Genomic DNA, 23,033 nt, shown 5'->3' on the forward strand with positions numbered 1-23,033 from the left:
GTACATTTGCAAAACGATGTGGGTGCTACACCATATCAGCGAGTTTCTGAGCATGGGGAGAGGCGAGACATACTGGCTGCGAGGGATAAGGAGAGGGACGAGAGGAATGTTAGGAGAAGGAAGAGGAGGTATGGTGGTCTCCGCATCGTGGGTCGATGGCGATCAACGGCAGAAGACGTAGAGGTTCGTGTAGATGATGAAGCAATCAAATTGTCGAAGGGATGTCTATATGTCCTGCTTCTAGACCTTTATCCCAGTGCAGTCGCGATGAGTATCCAATGGATCAATAGACGAGTGGAGCTCCAAACCTCCGCCCGCATTCGCGCTAACACCAGAGAGCTAGGTCCCTTGCTCGCGCTAAGCATTTTCCTTTCCCCTCCGGCCCCGACACTCCAACACGACGCTTACAAGCGCCGGTCAAGCTTGTAGCATATCTTCTTTGATTGAGGTCCCCTGAAGCCTTTGCGCGCAGTCATCTACATCTGTCGCACGCGCGCAAAACTTGCGACCCAATGCCAGCAGCACAAGCGGCTAATTCTCCCGAAGCGCAACCCGAAAGCAAGATCGTTCGCCTGCATATTACGCCTTTTCGCCCCGATCTGCTCAAGGTCTACATCGCGCCGTCTGTCCTTCCCTCTGCGCAAAACATCTCTTACCATACCGTCGCGACATTTCCCGAAAAAGGCTTCGGCTACGTAGAGCTACCCGAGACCGAAGCTCAAAAGATCAAGAAGAAGCTGAACGGCACAACCTTGAGAGGCTCCAAAGTGCGCATAGAAATGGCGAAATCTGAGAAGCGCAAATCTTTGGTGGGCGACGCTGTCGAAGACGTCTCGGACGCCGAACGACCGTCCAAACGCGCGAAGAAGGACAAGAAGGAGAAGAAGGAGAAAAAAGAAAAGAAGGACAAGAAGAAGGGGAAGGAGCAGGGCGTACTGGACGGCGTTGAGCTACCAGACGACAGGAAGGTCAAGCGTGGATGGACCGAACCAGCGCCCAAGAACAAGAAAGACCGGAAGGATAAAAAGGACAAAAGCGACAAGGAGGCCAGAAAGGAAGCGAAGAAGGAGCGCAAGCACTCCAAGTACACTAAAGAGCCTGAGGTGCTCTTCAAGGCGAAGCTGACGCCTGTTGCCGCGACAGAGGTTGCACACAAGGACGAGAAGAAAGGGAAGAAAGAGAAGAAGGAAAAGAACAAGTCCAACCGAGACGTGGTAATTCATGAGTTTGAGAAGAACATCAAGACTCCCAGCTTCTTGAAACAACCACAGGTGGCGCTATCGACGAAGCCTGCAGTCGACTATGTCAATGGACAGGGGTGGGTAGATGAGGACGGTGTTGTTGTCGAGCCTGAGACTGGGAAGGCCAAGGCTAGGAGGGCTCTGGAGTTGGTAGATGCGCCTTCAGAAGCTCAAAGAGCCTGGATTGATGGTACAGCAAAATCTTCGTCTACATCCAAGGACCAGAAGAAGAAGAAAGCTACTCCTCCCCCGTCATCATCTGAATCTGAAGACGATGAATCATCAGTGGTTTCGTCTTCTTCGGAAGATGAGGACTCTTCCGACTCTGATTCAGAGGAAGAGGAGGAATCAGAGCCCGAATCATCTGCATCTTCTCCAGCCCCAGTCGCTAAGAGCAAGAAAGCCCCCGAAGAGGCTCAGCCTACTACGACATCAGAGAAAGAAGTCCACCCGCTTGAAGCACTGTTCAAGCGTGCAAAGCCCGCTGATGGCGCGACGTCAACCCCCACCAAGAAGCTCACTCCGATTGACACATCCTTCAGCTTCTTCGACAACAACGAAGACATCATGGAAGCCGACGGCGAGCCCACTGAGGGAGCTCCTACCACGCCCTTTACGCAAAGAGACATCGAGTGGAGAGGTCTCCGAAGTGCAGCACCTACCCCAGACACTGCCGCCATTGGCCGCCGCTTCTCCTTCGACTGGCGCAAGAACAGCCAAGAAGCCGACGACGACGAGGACATGGACGACGTAGACTCACTTGCTGAACAAAGATTGTCTCACAACACGCGAGCGAATGCCAGCAAGCTAGCCGGCGTTGCAGAAGAAGACGAGGACGATGCGGCTACCGGCGCAAACGAGCAAGAGCCTGAGAGCGAGTTCAAAAGATGGTTCTGGGAGAACCGGGGAGATTTGAATAGGGCGTGGAAGAAGAGGAGACGAGACGCTTTGAAGGCTAAGCGTCATAGTGAGAACAGGAAGATGACGGGTAGCAGGAGAGTTTGATGCACGCGACAAGAGTGATCATGGTATTCTTATTGCCTTGCGCACTCTTTGATTACTATGGGCTCACGTCTTCCCTTGAGAGCCTGTCTCTCGCATACTCTGAGACTGTCAAAAGTCTCTCAATTCTATCGTATATTACTTCTGAGCATTTCAGTCTCTGTGTACGCTCTTATCCCATCTTATCCGTCCCCAATACTTACACATCAACCCCTTTAAACATGACACACCTGCCCCCTTCCCTCTCTCCACCGGCCCAACTACCCTTCCTCCCCTCTCCAACACACGCCTCTTCAGCCCTCGTTAATACAGGAGCCGTTTCTTCCTCTGCATCCGCCGCCACATCCCTCGCTTCAGAATCATGTTTCTGACTTGAAGCCGTAGATGAGGAGCTCGGCATCGTGGCGCAGAGGGAACCACTTATCATACCTTTTTCTGTCGCGGTGATGATGTCGGTGGGTGTGTGGTACAAGGCAGGTTTTTGAACTTCCGACAGCGGAGAAGCAGACGTGAGATTTGAAGACGCGGGAGTGGAGGTTAGGGGCAAGGGGTTGATTGGCGGTGGTGCTGGCTTATCAGATGTAGTTGCTGACGTAGTCGGACTCGTTGCAAGAGCTGGTTACGATGTTAACAAGAGGGCATAAGAGTGAGGGTATGGAGAGAATGCGTAGGTGTACGTACTAGGAGTATCGTCAAATTGTCTGCTATTCCTTCGCTTCTCTGTGCTGCTACTCATTTTATCCCGGAGATTGGCGAGCCATGTCATTTTGCTTCAGAACTTGGATGATATTTGAGATTCAAGGTATGCGATATCGAATATATAGTAACAAGATGTGTGCCAGTGAGGATCAATAGCAACACTTTGTCTCTCACAAGAAGAATCACAAACAAGAGGCTATTTGGAACCAACTCAGCTGTCCAATCTTACGTATACCTACCTTTATCCCGTTAAATGCAAGCTGTCTGTAGCACCCTTCGACCCGTGCCTCGTCCTAATGACGTACGCGGGGTTTACCTTGCTTACATCTAATGTCACCCCATCCTATCCCGTCCTCTCAGGCATCCCAGCACGAGGCATTAAACGCATACCTGTCAAGTACGCCACGATGTGTCGTACATACATGTCATTCAAATCCCGCAAAAGTGATCTGCCGTGGAAAACGGATCGACACTGGGATATGGTCCGTTAGGCGCATATGTGAGGATCAGCGGCGTTAGCTCTGGATCTGCAGCATCCGCCTTGTGCAGAAGAAGCAAGCATCTGATAAGGGTGTTCAGATAGGATAAAGAGGAATGTAGGAGATTTGAGGATTATGAATAAGGACTTGATGGTTATCTTCATTATCAATGTAACATCTGTCTCATCTGCTTGCTGGACTGACCGATAGGAGAGTTGGAGTGAGGTGTATGTTGTGCATACCTACTCAATTGCTCGGAAAGAATGACGACAATGGCTTGTGTAACTGACACTCGATGGTTCTTCCATCTCATCTCAAATGCATCATGAGCATAGCGTGTGCTATCAATACGCCTCGCAGTACCTACGGAACTCTCAATCTATCGACTGCTTTCTTCGGGGACTGCTGTTGCATTAGCAGGAACTTGGGTATTATCAGAAGCATTGCCAACCCCGCTGCTCTGAGATTGTGGTGCACCCCTCCTACCCCTCTGTCCATCAGCATCATTGTTGCCCCTGATCTGACGCTCAAGATCACGAATGCGCTGCTTCAGGGCTTCATTTTCCTTTTTGACTTCTTCCAACTCCGCCTTGTGTTGTGCAACTTCCTCATAGCGTGGGGTGCTAACGACACTCGAGCTACGGTGATCTCGCTGATTAGGATCGCCGGTCGCGGGTTGCGAGGAGATGGAGTAGCGATGTGGGATGTAGCCCGGTGGCAGACCGCTACGGGAGACGCTCGAGGAACTGCGGTGGCGGCGGGAGGACGTGGGATGCATCGGACCGGTTGAGGCTTCGGCATGGGCGACGGATGAGTCTGCGGTGCTTGACATGGAGGTGTTGGAGGCTACAGAAGCAGAATGTGCGCGTAGAGCCGAGAGCTCACGCGTCAGACGGTTGACAACTGCCTCTTGTTCCTTTTCGAGCTCGAGATGCATCTCTGCTGGCGTCATGGGGCGTGGGTGTCTCATCGGAACGCCTGCAGAGTCGACGCTCGCCTGGACGTAGCCACTCGCGCTGGGACTGAGGGGCGGGAAGCTGTGTCCATGTTGTGATGCTGAATGTGCGGGCGGTGGCAGGGTACCTCCGGGCGATGCAAGAGGCAGCGGTGGGGGGCTCATAGCCATCTGTGACGCCCGCCTTGAGACTGTTGCGGATGTTCGACGTGACAGCGAGCCTGACGCCGGCTGTGAGGTCGACGGGTTGCTTGTGTTAGCAGGACCCGGATGGGGCGATACAGGCACGGTATTCAGATCGGGAGCCATTGCAGTGGTCTGGGTGAAAGACGTGCTATCTTCTAACGTCTACTTATAACGTAACTGGTGATAGTCGGTGAAGGGAGATGTTGGGCGTGGTGGGTGTTGTCCAAGGACATGGATGGAAAGTGCATCAGCGGAGCGCACGAGCGACCGAGAGGGGCAAGAACATTCACTTGGTTGCCATGGTCTTGTCGGACGTGCTTGCCCCGAACGCGTGTTTGCGCTTTAACCGGAATCTGCTTGCCGACTGTGTTTGGATGGTGTTGGTCGAGTAGAAGCGAAGCTTGCTCAGGTACCGTCCCGTCCAACCCACTGCGCTAGCATGTACCACTCTGTTGCAAAGGCCTTGAGACCCTTGCTTCCCCACACGATGAACAAGATGGAGTTGCAAGGATTCACGCATCCACATTTGAATCGCTTCCAAGACGTGTGTTTGAAAGTCGGAAAAGTTTATTTGGTATTGTGCAAGCCCATTGTTCGCTCGCTCATCCTGTCCTTCCTTCGGCCCGCTCCTCGCTCACGGCGGACAGGCTCCCCCAGCCATGAATAACCCAGACCTGGGCCCCTATAATCGCCTTGCCTTTGCCTAAGCGTATCTTCAGATGTCGCAAACACGCTTTTGGATGCACGCCGTATATTCCTCCAACTCCAAGCGCAATGCTCTATTGTGGCTAAGCCCCGAATGTGAATAGTCGCTCTCAGAAAACACTCGTGATAGCCTAGTACGTCCTGGCCAAGTTGCGGAGGTACCAGTCGACAAGCCTCCTGCCGACCTTTGCCTCTGAAACGTGAATAAGGTCCTGGTAACTGTTAGCAGATGTATCTCTCATTTCGATTATGCTTGTACTTACGCCCTCCATGGCGTAGTCGAGATCGCTAGCTTGGATGATATCACCATCCAGCAGACCGCCCTCGGCCCACCTTATTTGCCTGCTCCTCTGCTTGTTGACAAGCAACCAGCACCTCAGCTTCTCTGGCTCAACCTCCAAGAATCCAGCGAGCTTCTTAAGATCCATGGTTGTGTAGAGCTTGAGGTAACTCTTGACGGTGGGCGACATCATGTTGTTCTTGACCTCGTCCATGAAGATGCGGAGGTGGTGCTCCACGGGGTCGATGTTGACCTCTGGGTTGTCGAAGTCGGGGGGTGTGGGGCTGATGAACTTGGGGCAGGCGGTGCGGAACAGCTCCTCGAAGAGAGGGAGAGATTCAGGGCCACCGCGCTGAAGCCTGTTAAACTGCTCGCCGTACTTCTCCCTCAGAGCAGTGTGAATGGTGTCATCGAGCCTGGTGGGCTGGAACGCTACGCAAATGGCGACAAGTGCGTACATCTGGTCGTTCTTCTTGGTGATGGAGTCGTACTGTGCGTTCTTCTGGAAGTTCTTTGTCCGTGAGACGTAGACGAGGATGTGGCTGAACATGCGGATGGCATCCGAGTATCGTCGCATCATCATGTACGAGAATCCGACGTAGTAGTATGTGGTGAAGTGTGCGGCCATGACACGGGCGAACATGGCCTTCTTGTTAAGCTCAATGTCGTCGAGCGTCTTGAGCGCCAGGCTGAAGTCTCCGAGCAGGCAGTGCACGCGGAGCAGACCGATGATGGAGAAGTATCCCAACATCTTGTAAAGCGGCCTGTTGCCGTACTCGCCAGCGTACAGACTCGCGTCTTCGCCCCGCTTCATGGCCGCGAGCTGCTCGCTAATCTGTGACCGCTGGATGAGCGAGTACAGGACGTTGAGGACACTGTAGCAGCCCCATGTGTTTGGGTTCTCGCGCAGGAGCGCAATCTCCTCCTCGTTCTCGTTCTTCTGGGCGACCCGTTGGCGGTAGCTGCAGAAGCTGTTGAACTGGTAGATGAACTCGTCGATGACATCCCAGGCCCAGTAGTACTATCCGCAGTGTTAGCCCTGCCATGTGCCTACTGACCCAGATTCCTTACGTTTGGCACTTCCAGGTCGACGGGACCCTCGGAGTTCAGGATGTAGTGGAAGAGGTTGCAGTAGCTGTCGTAACTCGCAAACTTGGTCTCTAGGGTGGCCTGGAATTCGAGGGGGGTTGCCGCGGCCTGCAGTTGCGCGTGGATGTCCTGGTTGCTGTTGATCGAGGGCATGCGGTCGAGGTCCTCCATGCCGTCGTATTGGACCTGCTCCCGGTAGTCGTTCGCCATGGCCTCCTCCTCGACGTCTGAGTCGTCATCCGGGGCGCGCCTGGCAGCCTCGCCATTCTGGTACTGCGGCGGAACACGCTCGCGCAGACTCATGTTGGGTATTCGTTTGGGCGACGGCACACGGGTGCTTTAGGGGGGGTGAATGTCGTGTCGTGGTGCTGCTCCCCGCCTTGCCGCGAAATTTGGCGTTCTGTGCGCTTGCTAGCGTCTGTCTGCTATCGATAGCACCCAAGCACTCGCAAGTGCAGGCGCGACTGGGATCAACACCGAGGGAGGGGCGCCGCGCCAGAATCCACTCCACTCAACCCTCACGGTTGGCCTCTATCGTGCACTCGTCCTGATTCGATTCACCGGCATCCACCTCAGTCTTGGTGCACCGCGATGGCGTGAGCAAGTCTGGCGAGCCCATGCAATTCAACGGCGCCGGGTCCGTAGTTTCGCCCTAGTATGCGCGCAGTCATGGTGAATCAATAACGGAGGCTTTAGGCGCGCTCGGTGCATGTTATGATGTCTTCGCATCGCATGTGGCTGATAAACTACAAAAGCCCGCCGTCCCCTATCCGTGGAGCTTCTGGAAGCCACCTGCATTCACAGCCGCTGTCAAAACTCTACTGTCTCTACCATCCACGCTACAGCTCTCGTCGCAGCGCCTCATCGTTATATCCGCGCTGGGACTCGCTTATTACCCGCCATCATGTCCTACACCATCGTCCTCTTCGTCACCCGCAACCCCAATCTCACATCGGAAGAATTCAGAGACCACTATGAGCACACGCACATACCTCTGGCCCATTCTCTCCTCGCGACGTGCTGGCCGATCGAGTTCAAACGTCGCTACCTCGCGCGGATTAGCCGGAAGGGTTTCGGTGGACCGGCAAATCCAGACCGACCACCTCTGATGCTAAGGGGCGAAATGATGGAGCTCGACTGTGACTGCATCGCAGAAATGACCTTTGACAGCGAACGTCGTTTCCAAGAGTTCTACAAGAAGATATATGCAAAAGAGAACGCAGCTATTCTGGCAAGAGACGAGGAGAAGTTCCTGCAAAAAGGAAAAACAAGGGTCATTGTCGTAGGCGAGACTTGGAGCACGGATGAACACGGCGTCACTACAAGTGAGATGGGCTACGTCTGCAAGAACGAGAGGTCGGACAGTGAAGCCAGTGGTAGTGGCGGAAGTTGAAACAAGAGACGGATCCAGACATGCGGCCGCGAAGGACCACAGACCACGCGCGCCATGTGAAGAGCTGAGGTATTTGCATTTGGGACCCGGGTCAATGGATTGGCGCTGAATAATCGCGCTACAACCCAAGATGATCGGCGTTCGAACAATTTGGGAAGGGGCTGGCGCGCTGGGCGCGATTAGGCACCCTATCGCTACCAGTGTTTATCGTGGGTAGGAGTTTACTGGTTGTCTTTCTGAAGCTTTTGTCTTATACCACTTCTTGCGATCTCTGAGGCGTTTGGATGCTAGTCTAGATCGCACAGAATGCTTTTCAATTAATGCACTTCATCCAATTTGGTTCCACGACGTTTGTTGACACCAGTAGAGGAACTTACCAGATTAGGATTAGTAAAATCCCCATAACCATCCAGACTCCAAAGTATGTGCATAAGTTGCTCAAAGCTCACAGACACAAAAGCATCGAGTAAACAACTCACATCAGTGAAGAAGCTTGCAGATTCACATTGAACTGACGATTTCCAAGTCCACTGATTCTCAAAGCTTCCCCTCCTTCGAATGCCTATACACGTAGTGCCAATCCCCCCTCGCAATATCCGACCTAACCTGATAGTTACTCTCAGCATCCTCTAGAATTTGCATATCCAAATCGACAACACACATGCCCTCTCCTGCCCCTCCTAACTTTCCCAAAGCTCCAACAAACGGCACAGTAACTTGACTCAGCCCCGCATATCCCTTTCCAGGCGGACCCCCCGCATTCGCAAAGACGACCGCACAAGTATTCTCAAACGCGCGTGCCGTCAACATGGAGTCGAGGAAGAGTGCCTCAGCAGCAGGATTACGCGCGAGACCCGCGGCGTTGCAGTCGTTGAGGGTCCAGAATGTAGGGATGATGATGATCTGAGCGCCTTGGGCGATGAGTTCGCGGAAGGCTTCGGGAAAGGCGAGATCCCAGCAGATCAGCAGACCGACTTTTCCCACAGGCGTGTCGAAGACTTCATGGGGAGAGTGGCCTGAGCCTGTGAGATGGTCGCGTTCGGGGCCCCAGAGGTTTTTCTTGATGTATTTTCCTGCTATCTCGCCAGAGGGTGAGATGAAATAACACACATTTAGGAGCCTGTCTTCTTCGGCAGAGTTCTCTTTATGGGACTCTACTATCGTTCCGGGGACGATGGCTGGATAAGACGACTTAGTTTGGTCGATGGAGAGATGAGGGGTTGGTGGGATTTACAGATGTTACACTCTTTGGCTAACTTGCAGTACTTCTCTAGGTAACCTCCACATTGTTCAACGACGGCTAGGAACTCTGGATCATTCGGTTTCCAATTCGTGAGATGGTACTCTGGCAAGACGGCGAGTTGAGCACCTTGCGATGCTGCCGAGCGAACAAACTCGACAGCCTTGCTGAAATTAATTTCTGGTTGCAAGGGCTAATCAACATTAGTAAATGGCTGGAGTTGTTGAGTGATGGTAGCGAGTGTAGGAAGCGACGATGAGATATGTAATGCAGTGTGGGGTAAGCATGAGATACCTTCGGGTGAAGTTGGATAACAGCCACTTTAATCGTTGGCGCCATGCCTTATACTATGAAATATGTTAAAACTACTCCGTAAGGTTAGTACAATTGCTGCAGTGAGGTTGGGATCGTTGGAGTGCGCCTCATCAGACGTATGACATAGTTACATCTGACGCATGCACATCAATGCAGGGCTAGTGCTCGCTAAACAGGACAAGCTTTCTGCCCATGTAGTCAAGGGTGCTCAACATCTTGATAAGCAGCGCTGATCACAGCACTCCGGCTTGACATCGTCATACCTTGTAAGCGAAGATCATGATTTGAAGTAATCGAGGGGTATCTATATAGGAAAGAAACATACTCCTCCCAACACCTGTCGAGAAATGTATTGTCGACCAGCTATACGACATGACATGTTTCTCGACAACATATCCGTATTACCACTCCCATCGGCATTACCTCCGCTCTTGACAACTGGATCAGAATTCCTTCGGAATTCGATCGACGCCCTCTCATGTAAGAGATATACTTTAGTCTGTTCGAAAAATGCCGCAACGCGAAGAAACTTAGTATGAGTGGAAGGCCCGATCAAGACACTGTAGCTCCTCGCCGACCCCATGGGGTACGCCGGGCTACAATAGGCAGCGAGCCTCCATAGAAGCCGCTTATGCTACGACAGCGTCAGCCCAATGGTAACCATCAACCTGCACACCATGGGTCCTGTACGACTCCTCTTCGGACTCAGATCCATCGTCAGAACCAGTGTCCAGAATAGCATACTGGTTGACCACAGGCGCAGGTTTGGTAGGCATACGCGCGACGGGAACGTGGGTCTTCTTGGGTTGAGGTAACGGTCCAGCGCATTCATCTGGATAGTACTCGATGCGCGTGCCTTTGTATATGCTACGCGACATCATGCATGTCCTGGCGAACAGAGCATTGTGAATCGAGTTGGTCGAGACGTATGCATCGCCGTTTCTGAAGTATACGTCAACCACGATGAGGTTGTGGATGTGATCAAGTTGGTCACGGATCTGATCTGTGGTGACTTTGCCTGCAACCCCTCTTACCACCAGGTTCCGTGTGGCACCGCCAGCGATTTTGTTGGACACATGCGGTGGCACGTGGAACTGTCGGTCGCTCCAACGGAACTCAAGCTGACATGATTAGTTTTCGTCATCTTATTCTGATGGCGCATGACTTACCCTCTTCATATGCAGGTAGATATCGTTGCGCTTTGCATAAGCCAGAAAATCCGCGGCTCCTTCAACGAACGAGATGGTAGCAGATCGGTCGTTGCGGAGGAAGATGTCGAGGAGTCTTCCACCACGGACAATTCCAGCCAAGTCTTTATGTGTGGTACGCTCAGAGAGGTTGGTGATCAGTACAGTTCGCTGATCATGGAGTGGTACACGGCGACCTGAAATTGGCTCCTGGTCGTCGTCGTCGTCTTGTGGGTCCCCTGTGAAGGACTCACATACGCCATAGCTGACAATTCGATGGAGCGATTGTAAAGGTCTAGGCTGGAGACCGTGGCTGACAGCTGTGTGATCCGACTCTGGTCGGTAGTGAAATGAAGTAGGTGCAGCTACAGGAGTGGCTCTTGATTCGGCAGGTGTGTGCTCCGACACGTAGTCGTAGCTTGATGGTGCGTCACTCGAAACGCCGTTTTCGCCTTGTAACAATGTCTCCAAGGTCTCGGTCGTCAGGCCCCCACGAAACAGGGCGCTCTTGAGGAGATCTATCCACGGTTAGAGACAAGTAGTGTTGAGTCAGGGCAGTGGTGTACATACGGTATTCGCGCATCGCTTGAATCTGTGAGCAAGTCCATCATTAGCATCCAGACGACAAGAGCAAGGATAAGAATGAGCAAGAAAGACTAGGAAGACAAAATGGAAACTCTGGGCGGTTTTGACATGGAGACCACGCACCATGTACTCATGTTCTGCTTTGCTGATGGTGACATTATTCGAAAGATCAGTGCCGTAGCTGACAGGCTGAGTGGATGTATGCTGTCAAACAGGGTCAGTCCTGTGAAGAACGGGTGGACAGCTACTGCCTGGGCAATACTGACGAATTCAGCCCTACAAATTCCATCAGCAAACGGTCTGGCGCATTACCATAGTTCAAGTGGCATGAGCACTCACTTTCGTAACAGGGCCTCGAAATAGGATTTGCCTATGGTTACTGTGGCCATGGCGCAAGGGTGAAGAAGAGCAAAACGCTCCGAGCCGAAGATGCCTTCGCGGAGTGGTTCAGGATTAGGATTTTGTGAGTTGGGCAGGCTGTGATAGTTATCAGTGACGGGGGGCGCCAGGTCCAAGCTCGCCTAGGCGCTCCACCTCTCCGCAGTGCTGGGAAAGCGCCATGGATAGCCTTCCGCGACGCGACCCCGGATTGCTCGTGCAGCTGCGTCAGGCGTCTTGACCATGACGGCAGCAACGTCTTTTTTCTTTTTTGCGGCGTTTGCATAACGAACACAACGGTGTGACAAGATGCCTCCTTATCAAAACTCCACGTTGCAGGCGAGCGCTGTACCACTCATGGCTGTTTGCCGTACAACATGATAGGACGCGGCGCGGCAGCGTCGTTCCCGCGCTAGCGTCCATGGCGTATCAAATTTCTGGACAGGCGCGCCTCTCAGCAGCTCATGGAACCCAACACGCCTCAACACCAGCTGGCCAAGCAGATCACTGCCGGCGGTGGCAGTCCTGGTCTCAGCTCTCCTTTTTCGCAAATCACCGACAACCCTTTCTTCACCGCCGTATGATTCACCTTGGGGCCGATGCATGCTTTCTGGAACATGTGCTCACTGATGCCATAGGGCTTCGGTCTCGCAGCGCTTGGGGTTGCGGCACGGACTGGCCAAAAGGGTCTCCAACATGGCGCTGCCTTCGTACGCCGCCGCATGCTGGTCGACCTAGAAATAACTCGCCATGACGACGCCTATCCGTGGGTCCTCCAATGGATGACCAACTACCACAGGGCACAGCAAGCCGGTGCCAGACCACTGGTCCAGAACGGTGTCCTCTCCAGAGTGCTCAATCGCATTGATCCGCGCATGCACCACCTCCAAGTTCAGACGTACACGCCGCAAGATGGGCCCTCGCACGCTGCCCACTTCTCCTTCGTGCCAGGTCCGGGCAAGCACTTTCTGCGCTACAAGAACGCTTTCATCCTCGTGGACAGGCAGCGAGAGCGCAATAGTCTGAACGTCAAAGATGGCGTACCCTTCGAGACGATTAACCTTACGACCCTCTACTCGCATCGCGATATCTTCGAAGACATCTTCGCCGAGGCGCACCAAATATACCAGCAGTCACAGGAAGGCAAGACTGTCATATACAACTCCATGGGTACCATGTGGCAGCCCTTTGGAGATGCTAAGCGAAAGCGGCCCCTAGACTCCGTCGTCCTTGAGCGCGGTGTCAAGGAGCGCATCGTAGAGGATATGGAGGCTTTCATCTCATCACGCAAGTGGTACTTGGACCGTGGCATACCGTATAGGCGAGGCTATCTGCTCTACGGGCCCCCGGGTACTGGAAAGAGCTCCTTCATTCAAGCTGTTGCAGGTCATCTCGACTTCAATATTGCCATTCTGAACGTCAGCGAGCGCGGCCTCACAGACGACAGATTGAATCATCTGCTGACCAAGGTCCCGCGACGGACAGTAGTGCTGCTGGAAGATGTTGATGTCGCATTCATGAATCGCAAGACGCCTGGCGCAGACGGATTTGCTAGCCACTCCGTCACCTTCTCTGGACTGCTCAACGCTCTTGACGGTGTAGCTAGTGCTGAAGAGCGCATCATCTTCCTGACGACAAATCATGTCGAGAGACTGGACGAAGCGCTCGTTCGACCCGGCCGCGTGGATATGACGGTAAGGCTCGGTGAAGCAACTGAGTATCAGATCGAGCAGCTCTGGGACCGATTCTATGCAGAATTCGATGCAGGCGGGGAAGCGAAGCAGAGATTTATGGCTAGAGTCAGAGAGTTGGGCCTCATCGACTCGGTGAGCACTGCAGCGCTACAGGGGTTGTTTCTTTACAACAAGGACGACACTGAGGGCGCTATTGCAATGGTTGAGGGCCTCACCGCTGGTCGCAAAGCCGAGAACCACGTGGGTATCCCGGGTCACGTTGATGTGAGCCAGGTGACGTCACATTGAGCATTTGCACTTCTGTAGAAACAATGTAAAATTCCGACTGCAAACGCTGCGGCTCCGTCCGCGCGGACATGCAGCTGTCAAGAGAGTGTTGATCCGTGAGTGTACCAGGATAATGAGGCATGCAGGCGTGTGATGATATGCAGGCGGCTCGCGCGCGCGGGAGCGTGGGAGCCTTTTCGCTGGGAACTCCACATCGTCGCCCGGATCTAACCGCTTACCGTGAAGACACTGCGTCGACACTGCACTCTTTATTGGATGACTCCAGTAATAATACATCATTGACCTAATTCTGGACCGTTTTCCGCGCTTCCATCTAATCAGATCATCGGGAACATTACGGCCCAACACATGGCAGCGTGCGATTTTATCTGATCATTTGATTCCGAACGTCGCGCGAGGCCGCTTTGGCGCGACAAACGGGAACACTTGTACACGCGCCCCTGGCCGCACACCCACCCATACATATGGCTAACGAGGACGGGTGCGGGTCATCTTCGTCGCTTGCTCCCTCGTCCGTCCATTCTTCTTCTGGAACCACGCGACACGACCCTCTTTCCGTCTCTCAAGGCAGCTACGAGTTGCAGGTTTTGCCTGGGAAAGCAAAGAAAGCAAGGAACATAGCTACATCCGAAACGACTTCTGATGACGATCTTGATCTGCCAGCTGGTCGCCCCGATAGTCCTACACGATCCGTCAAGAAGGCAATGTCAAGAGTACCTCTTCTGGTGAGATCGAGCCCGGCGCAGGGAACAGGTAAGCAAGCTATTGACTGCTGTCAAGCGCCATGGTCGTTAATCGCCCCCTCGGCTCTGGACGCGTGCACAAATCCCACGATGCACAAGATGCACGGAATCTCATTCGCTACACGTGCTAACTTCGACCCCAGGGTCATATGGCGGCCTGCCTATTTTTTCTTCCAGTCCAGAGGAGTCTGATGAGAACAACGTAGTCAATGAGTCAAGAAAGAAAAAAGGAAAGAGCAGACTTTCGCATAGTGAACCCACGTTACTCTCGGATCACAACCACGATGATTCGATACGGAGTGAACCAATCCTTTCAAGCACTAGCAAGTCACGTCGTAGGACGGGTGACGCTGATCGTAGCAGCACGACGCTTGGTGTAGCCTCCAGCGGCCAGGAGGAATGTCGTTTCGAAGCGAGGTTCAACGCCAGCGGCCTCGATCCTTCTACAGCTGGTGCGCCACTGTTTGACAACTCAACCTCTTCGAGCAGTACGCTAGACGACAATGAATCTTCCGACGACGACCTACACGATATGAAGGGTAATCCGTCCGATAACTCGCCCTACGCTCAAGTCAGGGCGTCCGTTGCTGCTACTGACAACCTGTCTCTGTCTATTGATACCCCGCGCATGTGGTTCCTGTCGATTCTGTTTTCCATTGCTGGTTCTTCAACCAACTTGTTCTTCTCCCTACGATACCCTAGCGTTAGCCTTACTCCTATTATTGCACTACTACTTGTTCATCCTCTCGGTCTGCTATGGGACCAACTTCTAAAACGACACGACGACCCTGAAGAAACCTTCATCGATGGTTGCGCTCAAACAACCTCACACCACCCCCAATCATCACAGAACAAAGTCACCTGGGCACGTCGACTACGGCTCTGGCTTGCCCAAGGCCGCTGGAACGAAAAAGAACACTGTTGCGTATACGTCAGCAGCAATGTATCCTTCGGCTTTGCCTTTGCAACTGATGTAAGTATATTATTGAAGAAGAGAGGTACATGCTAACATTCGCAAGGTCATCGTTGAGCAGGTCAAATTCTACAAGCAAGACCTCGGCATCATGTATCAAGTACTGCTCATTCTCTCCACCCAAATCCTGGGCTACTCCCTTGCCGGCATTACTAGACGTTATTTGGTCCGGCCCAGCGGTATGATATGGCCAAGCACGCTGGTGTCCACTGCTATGTTTACCGCGTTGCACAAAGATGAGAACAAGCCTGCCGATGGCTGGACCATAGCTCCACGGAAATTCTTCAAGCGCATATTCCTGGGGTCCGTCGCATTTTACTTCCTGCCTGGTCTCCTGTTCCCAGCATTGAGTTATTTCAATGTGATCACCTGGTTCGCGCCAAAGAGTGTTGTCGTCGCTAATCTATTCGGAATCTCGTCTGGCCTTGGATTATTTCCGGTGACTTTCGACTGGGCCCAGATTGCGTACATTGGTTCTCCCTTGATCACCCCATTCTGGGCTGCCATGAACATCCTTGGAGGGCTTGTAATGGTTATGTGGATTGCAGCCCCAATCATGTGCAAGTATTTCCAAGAAATTATGATCACCTACGCTAACAGATACAGACTACAAGAACGTCCTTTACTCTTCGTACATGCCCATCCTCTCATCTGCCGTATGGGACAATCGTGGAAAGCCGTACGACGTCAGCAAGATTTTGACCGAGAACTTCCTCTTCGACGAAGAAGCCTACAAACAATACAGTCGTGTCTATCTTCCGATTACCTACGTATTGAGCTACGCCCTGCAATTTGCCGGTCTTACTGCTCTGCTTTCGCACACTGGGCTATGGTACGGAAAGGATATCTGGAGGCAATGGCGTCGCTCCTGGGCTGAGATCCGTAAGGAGTCGGCCCAGGACTACCAGCCATTAGTGAACGGATCCGATGCTAACAATCGTCCGGGCTCACCTGCAATGCTCCGACATAGGCCGAGTACGACGTCAGAACCGGACGTGGAAGACCTACTGTCCGCGGAAGACGTGCACAACCGTCTCATGCGCAAATATGAGGATGTACCACTTACCTGGTATCTTCTAACAGGCGTTAGCATGGCCGCTGTCGGCATGTTCGTCGTCGAGTACTACCCTGTCCACTTACCCTGGTACGGTCTCTTGCTAGCTCTCGGCATTGGCGCGGTTCTCTTCGTCCCCATCGGCATCGTTATGGCCATCACGAACCAACAAAGTAGCATCTACCTCATCTGCCAACTGATCTGTGGCGTTGTCTTCCCCGGTCGGCCCGTCGCAAACATGGTCTTCACGACCTTTGGCTATATCTCATCCACACAGGGTCTGAAGTTTGCTTCAGATCTGAAGCTTGGTCACTACATGAAGATTCCCCCCAAAATCCTCTTCAAGCTTCAGCTTTCTGTCACCATCGTTTCCAGTCTGACGCAGATTGGTGTGCTCAACTGGATGCTAAATTACATCCCAGGTATCTGCACACCACAGGCTATCAACGGCTTCAACTGTCCAATCGCCCGCGTACACTTCAACGGAAGTATCCTTTGGGGTGTTGTTGGACCAGGAAAGTTCTTCGGCCCAGGCGCACTCTACCAACACCTGATCTGGGCCTTCCCTGTTGGCGCTATTGCACCCGTCATAATCTGGTGGCTCGCCCGTGGAGACCGCAAATCTATCCTTAGTAAAGTCAACCTCGCCGTTGTGTTCGGTAGTCTGAGTTGGATTCCGCCAGCCACTGGGCTTAACTTCTCCGTTTGGGCAATCGTCTGCTACATCTTCAACTACGAGATTCGGAACCGGAAGAACGCATGGTGGAAGAAGTACAACATGATGCTTAGCGCGGCCTTGGACTCTGGTCTTGCGTTTGGTGTCGTTGTCATCTTCTTTGGTATTGTGTACCCGGGTTGGATGAGTAACTTCAAATGGTGGGGTACAGAGGTCTACAAGCAGGTACGTAGCTCACAATCACGTTTTCTTTCTTGATACAGTTTGCTAACATATCCATAGGGTTGTGACTGGCAAGCCTGTCCCTACAAGGAAGTGCCAAAAGGAGGAACTTTCGGACCAGGAAGGTGGTGATTTTATGATACACGCATTGACGTTACTAGCATTGGCATATGCATTGGATGACCGGCGTTTGGAGCAGTTTAGAGATAGACATGTTGTTGGATACACCGCATTAATCGCTCGAGTGTTTTGAATAACGCACGCGATCTGCTATCATCATAAGGCGTTGTTGGATAAGATGAATTCATTTTTCTACTTCTTCGGACGACATAGATGTGAACCGATCAAAAGATCCACCTGCTTCCACTAATTCGTCCGTCCTCCAGTCTACCTCTCTCTGTATTCCGCTGGAACATCAAAGTGATATCATCATACAGTTCTATCTATTTGGCCTCCCTGACTGCACCACTAACTCGAAGCATCCAAAAAGATGGTAAGCTCATGGTGAAAGAGTGTTGAATGAATCATCGTCCGATGAAAAGGTAGCGTAGAGAGGGTCTATCTGAGAAGCAGCAAGAAGTATGACGGCTGAATGGGTGACATTTTGGCTATCTTTAGAGTTCTGTGTCAAGGTACGAGACATCATCACCCACTGAGGTGTCTTCCTCTATGACAATACTGGGGTCACCTGCTCCCTTCTCACAAGGCTCCATGTGCTAGAAACATTGTGTGACATGCGCCCCAAATACATCCCAGGTTATATCCTCCTAACGAATTTCTGCTGATCTTTCTCTCCTTCATACGACTACTGCACCTTGCTCTGCACACGATCAAGTCATCTTGATATCAGTCTTCAGCTCCCAATACCTGCCGCTGATCACTGTTGATGCCAAGATCGAGGCTCGCTTCGCCATGATCACCTCCTCATTCTCGATCGTCATCTTCGCAACACCACCGTGGCACTCGAATTTGCCAGCCCAAACATCTGGCCACTTGGGGGCGGAGTAGGCGTTGCTAGCCGTGACCTTGAGGTGCCAAGATTCATCGTAGCCGATCAGGAAGCCGGCGACATGCTCGAAGCGGTACAATTTCATTGACTTGTGGTGTTCGAAAGTGCCAATCTACAAGAACATCAGTAGGTGTAGCTTTAGCAGAAGACATGATGACCTACAAAGACCTCGTGACCCTTGCGCCAGATGACCAACTGTACATCCTTCGTGCCAAACACAGCCTTGAAGGTATTGACTGTGGGGTTGACGAAGGACCTGAGCGTGGCTAGTGACACGTTGAAGAGAGTAGTGACGATCGCATCTTGAAGTTTGAGTGTTCCTTCTTCCTTCATGGATGTAGCGTACTCCCCAAGGTCGATGATATGAGCATGGCTAGTCGGGCCACTTGGGGGCAGCGTCTCAAAGTCATCAGTGTAGGAAAGAGTGCTGCTGTTACTGTTTCCGGAATCGCTCTTTCCAGGTGACACAGGGCAACTATTAGTGTCGATGGTAATTTGAAGCTTGTCAAAGTCGATGTCCATAGGGACGGTGTCAGTGTGGGTCGTCATCTTTGCAGTGGGATGGACTCCTAATTCGAGATGATTGTCAGATGTAGAGGATGGTAATTCCTGTCGTTTGAGTCTTGTAGTTACTGGCATGGTACATGAGATATAGGTACAGTAGTCGTGCGCGCTAGGCGCTGAGGAGCGATGAGTTCTGCAAATATGAAGTGGTGAGCATGAATTTTGACGGGGAATGATGATCATAAAGAGAGAAGAAGTAGCTCTGCGGGGAGTGTGCGCGTGTTTGCTGTGACTGCTGGGCTAGTAACGCTAGCGGCGCAGACGGTGAGAGCTCAAGGAAGGTGCGAGGGTCCTAGAAAGCAATGACGCTATACGAGTTGTTTGCATAGCCATGTTTCCGCGAGCCCAGAGCCTCACAGTTCAGGCCTCACATCACCGCTCCTCGCCTGCCCTTCATTACAATGTCGTTACCATCTCCATCACCTCACAATGACCTTATAGGCTTATTTTGGGCCGCGACAAGGCGGCTAGTCTTACTCGCGCTTCGATACTACACTCGTGACAGGCCCTACCTCACCACGCAACGGTCCGGCTCCCTAGGGGATTATTTCCATCGTCAGCATCAGAGCTCGAAGAGTCGAGCCAACGCAAGATCCAATGACTGTCAGCCAAACTCGCGGCACGGCCAGCAAAGCAAAGAAGCATTCACCTATCTTGCAAGCAACCCATACTCTCCCATTATCATCATATAATAACCAGTTCAGATTTGGTGGTAAACTCCGTTGCCTATACGTAGGCCCAAAGCGTCGCCTGTTTTCGGCGCACCAGGACATGCTTTGCAAGCAATCCACTTTCTTCAAGAACCAGTACCAAACTGTGCGCAAAGACATCGAAGGCGAGTGCGTCATCTGTCACGAAGATCTTGATGCCTTGGTTCAAAGCCTGGCGTACTGCAAGACATGTGGAAACAATCTGCATCGAGGTTGTATGAAACAATGGTTCGAGAACAACAAAACTTGTCCCACATGTCATTCAAAGTGGATCCCGTCGAACTTCCTTGATACCGCCAGTCTTGATGATATCGATGCCGATGGTTTCGACGTATACGTCCAGTGGCTCTACGGATGTACTATCCCAGTCTATAAGGCGGACAAGAGAGATGACGTACTTCGCTGCTTCAGACTGGTTCTTGCGCACAATGTGGGCGAAACCCTCGGAGACATCAAATTCTTGCAGGTCGTGCGTCAAGACATCGTCGAATGCAGCTTGAAAATGACGGACAAAGCTCGTCATCAGCTAATGCTTGTGGCGTACCAGAAGACAACTCGTCCCTGCGCCCTTAGACGATTGGTTGTTGATTTATTTGCTCTTCAGAGCAAATCGGATGCGTTGAAGCCGGTAGAGACTCCAGGCGTTGTATTGAGAGACCTCATGAAGTGCTTAATGGACAGGGTGGAGGCTCAGGGCGAACAGGACGTGTGGAGCCTCATGAGCGCTGCAGGGTACATCGAGCGAATCGAGGAGATGTGTTAGCGATGACCATGAAACTTCAACCTAAGGATTGGGCGATCAAAGAAGATTATGACACTTGGGATGATGCATGGATTGTACCAAAGCGCCGACGTCACATTGTACAGTCGCCTTCAAATGATCTGTGATTAGCCAAAAACTTTCAAAACTACTCAAGTAAGGCAGAACTCCAGAGTACGGAACAATAGAGGAATCCAGCCCAGTTGCTTGTTAGGATGGAACAGCGCAGGCTAAGAAATACTTCACATGCCTGTAATCACTAGAGAGTTTCAGAGAGTTATCAAGCTTCAGGCCCCTTTTGCAAGACATCTGCACCATTGAGCCATCTATACCTTTTGACTCGCAAGAAAACATCGAAAGGAGTATAGTGGCTACTCAAAATCGCGATTAAACATGGAAAGAGGTATAAGTATTCCCTTGAATTCGCGATTAACCACGGAGAAGGGTATAGCTGTCACCAGCCCTCATAAGGAAGTCGTCCACTGTAATTCGCGATTGAACATAGAAAGTAGTATAGCCGTCAGCAGCGCGCATAAAGAAGCGGACGTGCCACGAATTTCAAGAATTGGGAAGTGGCATGAAGTCCGCGCCAAGATTGTCGCATCTTACCCTGAAAACTCGCATCCCTCACCAGAAACAGGCTAGCATCTGGGTAGGCATCAAACAGCCGAAGAACGGCCACGTTCCTGCATGCGTCTAACCATACACGGCATTGTAAACTTCATCAACCTCAGTCCACCACTCCGCTCCACCAATGGCATTAGAGCTGTAAAAACTACACGACACCCGAGGAATCCGGATCGGGGGGTTTGGCGTGACCGTCTCGCCGTTACGCACGTTGCCTTTGACCGAAAATGGGGCTGAAAGAACCACGTCTGCCCTGCATTTAGGCCAACAGTTGGTGTATTCGGAATGTTCCGGTCGAAGATGATGGAGGTACATATACCAAGCTATCGTGCTTGGAAGAGTAGGCTGCCTTGCATTCCGCTTTTTTCCTTCGTGTGGGATTGACTAGCTCACGTCGTCCGTCATGGCCGCTTCTGACCCTTCAACAGGAAAACCTTCCGCTCCAAAAGAACTACATATATCTGCTCAACCAGTCACTTTCGCAAATTGGTACAAGAAGATTAACTGGCTTAACACAACTCTCGTCGTTCTAGTCCCGACATATGGCCTCTACTTGGCACGTTCGACACCTCTCACTCGACCAACTTTGCTATGGAGCATCCTGTACTACTTCATAACCGCTTTTGGTATCACAGGTGGATATCATCGATTATGGAGCCACCGCTGCTACTCTGCGCGCCTTCCAGTACGTCTGTTCTTGGCCTTTACAGGAGCAGGAGCAATCCAAGGTAGCATAAGATGGTGGAGCGCCAACCATCGCGCGCATCACCGATGGACAGATACGATGAAAGATCCATACTCGGTCATGCGGGGCCTGTTGTTTTCTCACATCGGTTGGATGGTTCTTAACAACGACCCGAAAGTCAAAGGTCGTACGGACATTTCCGACTTGGATAGCGACTCGATCGTTGTGTTTCAGCACAGGCACTATGGAAAAATGCTTCTCTTTGCTGCCTGGATCTTTCCTGCGATGGTAGCAGGTTCGGGGTGGGGAGACTGGTGGGGTGGCTTTGTGTATGCGGGCATTATCAGGGCGTGCTTCGTACAGCAAGCTACCTTTTGTGTGAACAGTCTCGCTCACTGGATCGGCGAACAGCCATTCGACGATCGGAGATCTCCAAGGGATCACGTGTTGACCGCTTTGGTGACTATGGGCGAAGGATACCATAACTTCCACCATGAGTTTCCGTCTGACTACCGTAAGTCCATGTCTTTTGGATGTCATAAGGGTGACGATACTAACAACAGATCAAGGCAACGCAATAATCTGGTATCAATACGACCCGACGAAATGGCTCATCTGGATCATGTCCATAATCCCTCTCTTTCCACTGACTTACGACCTGAAGACCTTTCGCTCTAATGAGATTGAGAAAGGCAGACTTCAACAGCAACAAAAAGCACTTGACCAAAAGCGATCGAAGCTTGATTGGGGTGTCCCATTAGCTCAATTGCCGGTCATCAGTTGGGACGATTTTCAAGCCCAGGCTTCCGCCAACGGCGCCGCTTTGGTGGCTATCGCTGGGGTAATCCACGATGTTTCACCGTTCATTGCTGATCATCCCGGTGGCAAGACACTGATCAAGAGTGTGGTTGGCAAGGATGGTACCGCGGTATTCAATGGCGGTGTGTATGAACATTCGAACGCAGCACATAATTTGTTGTCGACTATGCGTGTTGGTATCTTGCGAGGCGGTCAGGAAGTCGAAGTCTGGAAAACAGGTGCTGAGAGAGCTAGTAAAGACACCAAAGGCAATGGTGTCGTCAGGGCAGGCGATCAAATCACGAGGGTGGCTGCACCTGTAGCAGCGGCTGTAGCAGCTTGAAACTTGTACGAAGGAGCTCGTTCCTACTGAGGGGTACTCCATACTCAAGTCTTCCCTCAAGGTATACGCTGCATTCTATACCAACAATAGAAAGCACAAAATACATGATATACCTCTCGGGTGCAGTACAGCTGAGTATACTACTCCTTAAAA

At 51.9% G+C, this 23,033-nt stretch overlaps 11 protein-coding genes across 11 annotated transcripts; 5 read left to right on the plus strand and 6 right to left on the minus strand.

Moving 5' to 3' along the window:
• Positions 1-512: 512 nt before the first annotated feature.
• On the plus strand, positions 513-2,246 carry J4E82_004366 (uncharacterized protein; the record flags this gene model as incomplete). Its single annotated transcript, XM_051730645.1, has 1 exon — positions 513-2,246. The coding sequence occupies one exon, from the start codon at positions 513-515 to the stop codon at positions 2,244-2,246; it is 1,734 nt and encodes a 577-aa protein (XP_051589694.1).
• Positions 2,247-3,800: 1,554 nt separating this feature from the next.
• J4E82_004367 (uncharacterized protein) lies at positions 3,801-4,685 on the minus strand (the record flags this gene model as incomplete). Its single annotated transcript, XM_051730646.1, has 1 exon — positions 3,801-4,685. One exon carries the CDS (start codon positions 4,683-4,685, stop codon positions 3,801-3,803), a length of 885 nt encoding a protein of 294 aa, XP_051589695.1.
• A 713-nt stretch (positions 4,686-5,398) lies between these two features.
• On the minus strand, positions 5,399-6,939 carry J4E82_004368 (uncharacterized protein; the record flags this gene model as incomplete). Its single annotated transcript, XM_051730647.1, has 3 exons — positions 5,399-5,479; positions 5,531-6,568; positions 6,619-6,939. 3 exons carry the CDS (start codon positions 6,937-6,939, stop codon positions 5,399-5,401), a joined length of 1,440 nt encoding a protein of 479 aa, XP_051589696.1.
• A 601-nt stretch (positions 6,940-7,540) lies between these two features.
• J4E82_004369 (uncharacterized protein) lies at positions 7,541-8,029 on the plus strand (the record flags this gene model as incomplete). Its single annotated transcript, XM_051730648.1, has 1 exon — positions 7,541-8,029. One exon carries the CDS (start codon positions 7,541-7,543, stop codon positions 8,027-8,029), a length of 489 nt encoding a protein of 162 aa, XP_051589697.1.
• Positions 8,030-8,566: 537 nt separating this feature from the next.
• On the minus strand, positions 8,567-9,608 carry J4E82_004370 (uncharacterized protein; the record flags this gene model as incomplete). Its single annotated transcript, XM_051730649.1, has 3 exons — positions 8,567-9,207; positions 9,264-9,462; positions 9,564-9,608. 3 exons carry the CDS (start codon positions 9,606-9,608, stop codon positions 8,567-8,569), a joined length of 885 nt encoding a protein of 294 aa, XP_051589698.1.
• Positions 9,609-10,213: 605 nt separating this feature from the next.
• On the minus strand, positions 10,214-11,745 carry J4E82_004371 (uncharacterized protein; the record flags this gene model as incomplete). The annotated part of the gene is made up of 6 exons (XM_051730650.1): positions 10,214-10,705; positions 10,754-11,289; positions 11,342-11,363; positions 11,480-11,560; positions 11,605-11,632; positions 11,696-11,745. 6 exons carry the CDS (start codon positions 11,743-11,745, stop codon positions 10,214-10,216), a joined length of 1,209 nt encoding a protein of 402 aa, XP_051589699.1.
• A 453-nt stretch (positions 11,746-12,198) lies between these two features.
• J4E82_004372 (uncharacterized protein) lies at positions 12,199-13,716 on the plus strand (the record flags this gene model as incomplete). Its single annotated transcript, XM_051730651.1, has 2 exons — positions 12,199-12,312; positions 12,373-13,716. The coding sequence occupies 2 exons, from the start codon at positions 12,199-12,201 to the stop codon at positions 13,714-13,716; spliced, it is 1,458 nt and encodes a 485-aa protein (XP_051589700.1).
• A 464-nt stretch (positions 13,717-14,180) lies between these two features.
• Positions 14,181-17,516, plus strand: J4E82_004373 (uncharacterized protein; the record flags this gene model as incomplete). The annotated part of the gene is made up of 5 exons (XM_051730652.1): positions 14,181-14,469; positions 14,603-15,432; positions 15,479-15,992; positions 16,039-17,387; positions 17,445-17,516. 5 exons carry the CDS (start codon positions 14,181-14,183, stop codon positions 17,514-17,516), a joined length of 3,054 nt encoding a protein of 1,017 aa, XP_051589701.1.
• Positions 17,517-18,214: 698 nt separating this feature from the next.
• J4E82_004374 (uncharacterized protein) lies at positions 18,215-18,942 on the minus strand (the record flags this gene model as incomplete). Its single annotated transcript, XM_051730653.1, has 2 exons — positions 18,215-18,505; positions 18,556-18,942. The coding sequence occupies 2 exons, from the start codon at positions 18,940-18,942 to the stop codon at positions 18,215-18,217; spliced, it is 678 nt and encodes a 225-aa protein (XP_051589702.1).
• A 987-nt stretch (positions 18,943-19,929) lies between these two features.
• Positions 19,930-20,190, minus strand: J4E82_004375 (uncharacterized protein; the record flags this gene model as incomplete). The annotated part of the gene is made up of 1 exon (XM_051730654.1): positions 19,930-20,190. The coding sequence occupies one exon, from the start codon at positions 20,188-20,190 to the stop codon at positions 19,930-19,932; it is 261 nt and encodes an 86-aa protein (XP_051589703.1).
• Positions 20,191-22,024: 1,834 nt separating this feature from the next.
• On the plus strand, positions 22,025-22,880 carry OLE1_1 (stearoyl-CoA 9-desaturase; the record flags this gene model as incomplete). The annotated part of the gene is made up of 2 exons (XM_051730655.1): positions 22,025-22,253; positions 22,309-22,880. The coding sequence occupies 2 exons, from the start codon at positions 22,025-22,027 to the stop codon at positions 22,878-22,880; spliced, it is 801 nt and encodes a 266-aa protein (XP_051589704.1).
• Positions 22,881-23,033: the final 153 nt, after the last annotated feature.

The sequence above is a fragment of the Alternaria postmessia genome (genome assembly GCF_024291825.1).
Source record: "Alternaria postmessia strain BMP 2775 chromosome Unknown scaffold_20, whole genome shotgun sequence".
NCBI classification, from domain to species: domain Eukaryota; kingdom Fungi; phylum Ascomycota; class Dothideomycetes; order Pleosporales; family Pleosporaceae; genus Alternaria; species Alternaria postmessia.